At 40.7% G+C, this 5,402-nt stretch overlaps 1 protein-coding gene across 2 annotated transcripts; it reads left to right on the forward strand.

Annotated features, from left to right (window-relative positions):
* The first annotated feature begins 429 nt into the window (after window positions 1–429).
* LOC112545323 (E3 ubiquitin-protein ligase Topors-like) lies at window positions 430–4,621 on the forward strand. 2 transcript variants are annotated; one of them, XM_025183187.3, is made up of 2 exons: window positions 430–600; window positions 2,849–4,621. In XM_025183187.3, the coding sequence occupies exon 2, from the start codon at window positions 2,855–2,857 to the stop codon at window positions 4,520–4,522; it is 1,668 nt and encodes a 555-aa protein (XP_025038972.3). In that variant the 5' UTR covers window positions 430–600; window positions 2,849–2,854; the 3' UTR covers window positions 4,523–4,621. The 2 variants fall into 2 exon arrangements, with proteins under 2 accessions (XP_025038972.3, XP_025038975.3); XM_025183190.3 differs by having other exon boundaries at window positions 2,852–4,621.
* The last annotated feature ends 781 nt before the right edge of the window (window positions 4,622–5,402 follow it).

Below are 5,402 nucleotides of genomic sequence, written 5' to 3' on the forward strand. Positions count from 1 at the left end.
AGATCTGTGAAACTGGATCTATATTTCAATATTCATGAAAATTCCTGTTCAAACACCTTACTTAAAACCTAACAAACATTGTTTACAAATCATTTTACCTTCAAACCGTCCCCCATTTTTCATATGGCCTTTATTGTTATGTTTCATGACATGGCAGTAGAGGCAGCATGTTCCTGATGTGTCTTGACAGGACATACAGGTCCTATTAAACAGTACTACTGACATAATATGAAATAATATAATATACACATTTAAAAAAATCCTCTCTCTTTTTCCTTCTTAGTTCCCCTTTCCTCTCTCCCTTTCCCAAAATGAACCCCTAATACTGTGATTTTGAATGTTAAGCAACAAGGTCCTAGCCATACCATCATTGTGAGCTGGCGTGCAGTTGTGACATCATCAAAAAGAGCCAATCATATTGTTGTTGGTCTGGAGCAAAACAGGAGACATGGATCCTTAAGCCTACAATAAGAGATCAATAGAGAGATGATGACATGAGAGGGAAAAAAGAGACATACTTTATGAAGGGAACAAATCAGAGTGGAGTAAAAAAGAGAAATACTACAAGAAAAGGAAATACCATTTACAAATTACCTCTAGGTAAAACATTTATAAAACCTTTACACTTGGTTAAGTCCCTTTATTAAACAGATGTTGATAGTGACTCCATAGTTAAAGATGACTTTGTGCTTAAATCAAGGATTCATCTTCTTTTTATCATATAAGAAAAGTATAAAATGGCCTACCCAGAATAACTCTTCGAATACAGAATCTGTTTTTGGAGAAGTTATAAATAATATGGATAGGCTTGAGCCTTCACTTTATCTGGTAGCATTATGTAATATATTTTTATTAATTATTATTATAATATTGTATTATTATATTATTAATACTAATTGTTATCAAAGAGTAATGTCTGAGACCAATACTCTTAAAGAGTACTGGTCTCAGGCATTACTCTTTAATAGGACTCTTTAATAGTACCATGTGTGAATCAATTCTTAAGGCAAGTCTGTGCTGTGGTCACAAGTAAGACTTCTGACTAGCAGGAGAAATTGGTTGCAGACAGGAAGGTGGAAGTCAAATTAGGTCAAAGTGATCATGAAATGATAGATTTCATTTTTCTAAAGGAAGGAATTTGGGTGGCAGAAAAAGGACAATACAAACTTAAAATTCACAGAACTGGGAGGAAAAGTCTCATGGTAAGACCATTTAAGGGAAAAAGGAGTACAGGAGACCTGGAAGTATCTCAGGGTATGTTTACACTACCCTCCTAGTTCGAACTAGCGGGGTAATGTATACATACCGCACTTGCTAATGAAGCCCGGGATTTGAATTTCCCGGGCTTCATTAGCATAAGCGGGGAGCCGCCATTTTTAAATCCCCGCTGCTTCGAACCCCGTGCAGCGCGGCTACACGGGGCTCGAACTAGGTAGTTCAGACTAGGGTGCCTATTCCGAACTACCGGTACACCTCATTTCACGAGGAGTAACGGTAGTTCGGAATAGGAACCTAGTCCGAACTACCTACTTTGAGCCCCGTGTAGCCGCGCTGCACGGGGTTCGAAGCAGCGGGGATTTAAAAATGGCGGCTCCCCGCTTATGCTAATGAAGCCCGGGAAATTCAAATCCCGGGCTTCATTAGCAAGTGCGGTATGCATACATTACCCCGCTAGTTCGAACTAGCGGGGTAGTGTAGACATACCCTCTGAGAGACAATATTAAAGGTAGGAAAGAGAGGAAGAATACTAAGGCTATGTCTAGACTACATCCCTCTTTCAAAAGAGGGATGTAAATTAGACATATAGAAATTGCAAATGAAGCCGGGATTTGAATTTCCCATGCTTCATTTGCATAATCGTGTCATGGCATTCTTTCAAAAAATGCTCTTTTGAAAGTGAAACCGTGGTCTAGACGTGGTTTTTTTTTTTCTAAAAGAAAAGCCTTTTTGAGGAGTACAGGATCTTTTGAAAAAGGTTTTTCTTTTTGAAAGAACTGCATCTAAGCTGTGGCTTCACTTTCGAAATAGCGTTTTTCGAAAGAACACCGTGATGCAATTATGCAAATGAAGCACGGGAAATTCAAATCCTGGCTTCATTTGCAATTTCGTATGTCTAATTTGCATTCCTCTTTCGAAAGAGGGATGTAGTTTAGATGTACCCTAAGAGGCCAATATGGAATCCTACACACAGTGGAAATATGGATGAATTGCTAAGGATAAATACAAGAGAATAGCATGAGCCTGTAGGTATTAAATCAGAAAAGTTAAGACACAAAGTGAGTTATACCTATCAAGAGACATAAAAAGTAATCAGAACAGGTTCTATAAATCTATTAAGAACAAGAGAAAGATGAAGGAAAATATAGGAACTCCCATGAACAGGAAGGAGAATGAATATTGGACAACAAGAAGGCAGAAGTGTTGAATGCCTGTTTTGCTTCTTTAAAAAAAGGGTGGTTCTATAGCACCTGAGAAACTAACAAACATATATATAAAAAATATAGTATCATGAGCTTTTCTGGGCACAACCCATTTCTTCACAGGAGATGCTTCTGTCATCTTTAAAAAGGATTACCAGGTACTTAACACAATTAATATTAACAGCAAGGAAGAGGGAGGAAAAGCCAGAATAGGGAAGAATAAGTTAAAGACAATTTTGATAAATTAGATTTCGTTAAGCAAGTAGAGCCGGATGAGGATATCTATGGTGTCTTGTCTGTGTCATACTTAGAGACCAGGTGCAATGATTGTACCAATTCATCCCATTTCTTTGGCCAAGAACAGTTGAGGCAAACATGTGCTATACGCTCATCCTACTGATTGGCCTCTTTTTTTCCCTCTCTTTCAGTAGATCATGGCATCCTCAAATGAAGCATTTAAATCTGATGGCAGCTTTTCATCCATAGCTGGGACAAGCAGTGGGGATGTTCCAGCAGCAGCGGAAGGCTCATCAGACTCAAGATGCCCTATTTGCTTGGAGAGAATCCAAAATGTGTCTTACTTAAATCCCTGCTTCCACGGGTTCTGTTTTGCTTGCATACAGGAATGGTCAGAACGGAAAGCTGAGTGCCCTCTCTGCAAACAATATTTCCATTCCTTCTTCCACACCATCAGGGCTGACAATGACTTTGAGGAGTACATTCTGCCTGTGGAGAACATATCCTCTGCCATGTTTGAGGTAAGGTCAACCTCTGCTCAAAGGCCGGAATCTCCACCTGACCATGGGATCCTGCGTGAGGGCTTTTCAGGTCCACGATCTCAAGCAAGGGAGTGGGCCATTGAAGAGCTGATGAGACAGTTTGCTATCCGAAGGCCATCTCAGCCAGGGGGAATATCCTTGGGGCAAGTACGGGAGCAGGTCACAATTAAGTTCAGGAGAGCCCTATATCGATCTGGGGTATGGGTAAGGAATGTCCAAGCCGGAGGTTTCTATCGGGATATTTCGGCGGATTTTTTCCACCGCAACCCTTCTCGCCTCCACAGATTGGTTCCATGGCTCAAGCGTGAACTAAGAGTACTGTGTGGCACCCGTGTGTCTTTGGTCAATGACATACAGCATATCATCCTGCACAACATGACTCATTATGATCTGGAGAGCCAGGCCTTTGCCGATCTCTTGCAACCTCACTTGCTATATTACACGAATCACTTCCTCCATGAATTTATCAATTTTGCCCGCTCGCCATTCAACATTAAGGCATATGACTGGCGAGCCAATTACGATATCCCCTTTTCTCTGCATGAAGAGGGATACCAGTTTTATTCTTCACTGACTATGTCTTCTGAGGAGGAAGAAGACTCCCAAGATTATGATGATGAGGATGACGATGGAGAATCCATAGGCAGTAATGATGAGGAATCCTGGGATGATGAAATCCCAGGCTCAGCGTGTTCCAGTTTAGAACAGGCAGTTGATGACTTGATTTCCACTCTTGGTTCCTCTGATGGTGAATTTGTCAGGAGAGACAATTTACAGAGGTTGTTTCAGACCCATGCATGCTCTGTCGAGAACACTAATCACTCTTCTTCAGACAACTGCTTCATTAATTCACTAGCTGAGAGGATGGTAGACACTTTTGAGCCATTTGCCGTGACTGTGGAGACTAACCAAGATGGGGGAAAAGAGGAGAAGAAACTGCAGCCTGTAAGGGACCCTCACTCTAGCAATAGTCATGGATGTTTAGCCATTTCCAGGGATGGCCAGTTTGATAGTCAAAGACACGACTCACCGCCCTTACCCCAGCAGATTCCTGAAAGAGAAGTCATCTGTATCACAGACTACGTTCAGTCAGAAGTAGAAGCAATGGGTAACAGCGAGCAGATTCAAGCCAAATCCAAAGAGTTAGTTACACTTGAGTTGATTCAGTCCAAAACAGCAGAGGCAGTTAAGAGTGAGTCGCTTCTGTCCCAAGGAGAAGCAATTGTTAACAACAAGGAATCACCCTCTTCCACAGATAATTTGCCAAGCAGCACCTCTAAAAAACGGGACAGTAGGTGCTTTCCATGTATCAGAAGATCATAAACCACAGCAAAAAAGCTAAGAGGAAACTCATTATGTTCTTCTCTGGTTGAGATGATGCTCACTCTAACGAAACTGATAAATGGGTATATTTGAAAAGTGTGTGTTTAAAATAGTAGAATGGGAATCTAGGGACAAGCTGGAGAAGACATTCCTGATGATCACCCCTTTCATTTCATAACTAAGATGCATTTGTTATAGTCTGTGGTTTCCTATTGGCTTTATTTGGGCTTAATAATTACTATATTGGAAGGGAAGAAAGGGGAGTGAAAGGTTCATTTTCTGGTTGTGGCTTCTTGCCATAGAACTATATTGGCTTCTTTCTTTCTTTCTTTCTTTCTTTCTTTCTTTCTTTCTTTCTTTCTTTCTTTCTTTCTTTCTTTCTTTCTTTCTTTCTTTCTTTCTTTCTTTCTTTCTTTCTGTACGTCTAGACTACCGCGTTTTGTCGACGGAAGTTTTGTCGACAGATACTGTCGACAAAACTTCCGTCGACAAAGAGCGTCCAGACACATTGAGTTCTGTCGACAAAGCAAGCTGCTTTGTCGACAGAACTCCGTAGTCTGGATGCAACGTTACAGGCAATAACACCTTCTGTCGACAGAAGGTGTTATGCCTCGTAAAATGAGGTATACGAGCGTCGACAAAACTGCTGAGTTCTGTCGAAGTTATGTCGACAGAACTCAGCGGTAGTGTAGACGCTGGTATAGTTTTGTCGACAAAAGTCCACTTTTGTCGACAAAACTAGGTAGTCTAGACACACCCTTTCTTTCTTTCTTTCTTTCTTTCTTTCTTTCTTTCTTTCTTTCTTTCTTTCTTTCTTTCTTTCTTTCTTTCTTTCTTTCTTTCTTTCTTTCTTGTTGTTGAGCAACATGCTTGCTGTTTG

This window comes from Pelodiscus sinensis, chromosome 6, assembly GCF_052426305.1.
Source record: "Pelodiscus sinensis isolate ZL-2025 chromosome 6, ASM5242630v1, whole genome shotgun sequence".
In the NCBI taxonomy this organism is placed as follows: Eukaryota; Metazoa; Chordata; order Testudines; family Trionychidae; genus Pelodiscus; species Pelodiscus sinensis.

What these genes read in the sequence shown, in the direction of transcription:
- LOC112545323 (XM_025183187.3), top strand. Translation starts at nt 2,855, where the DNA reads ATGGCATCCTCAAATGAAGCATTTAAATCTGATGGCAGCTTTTCATCC.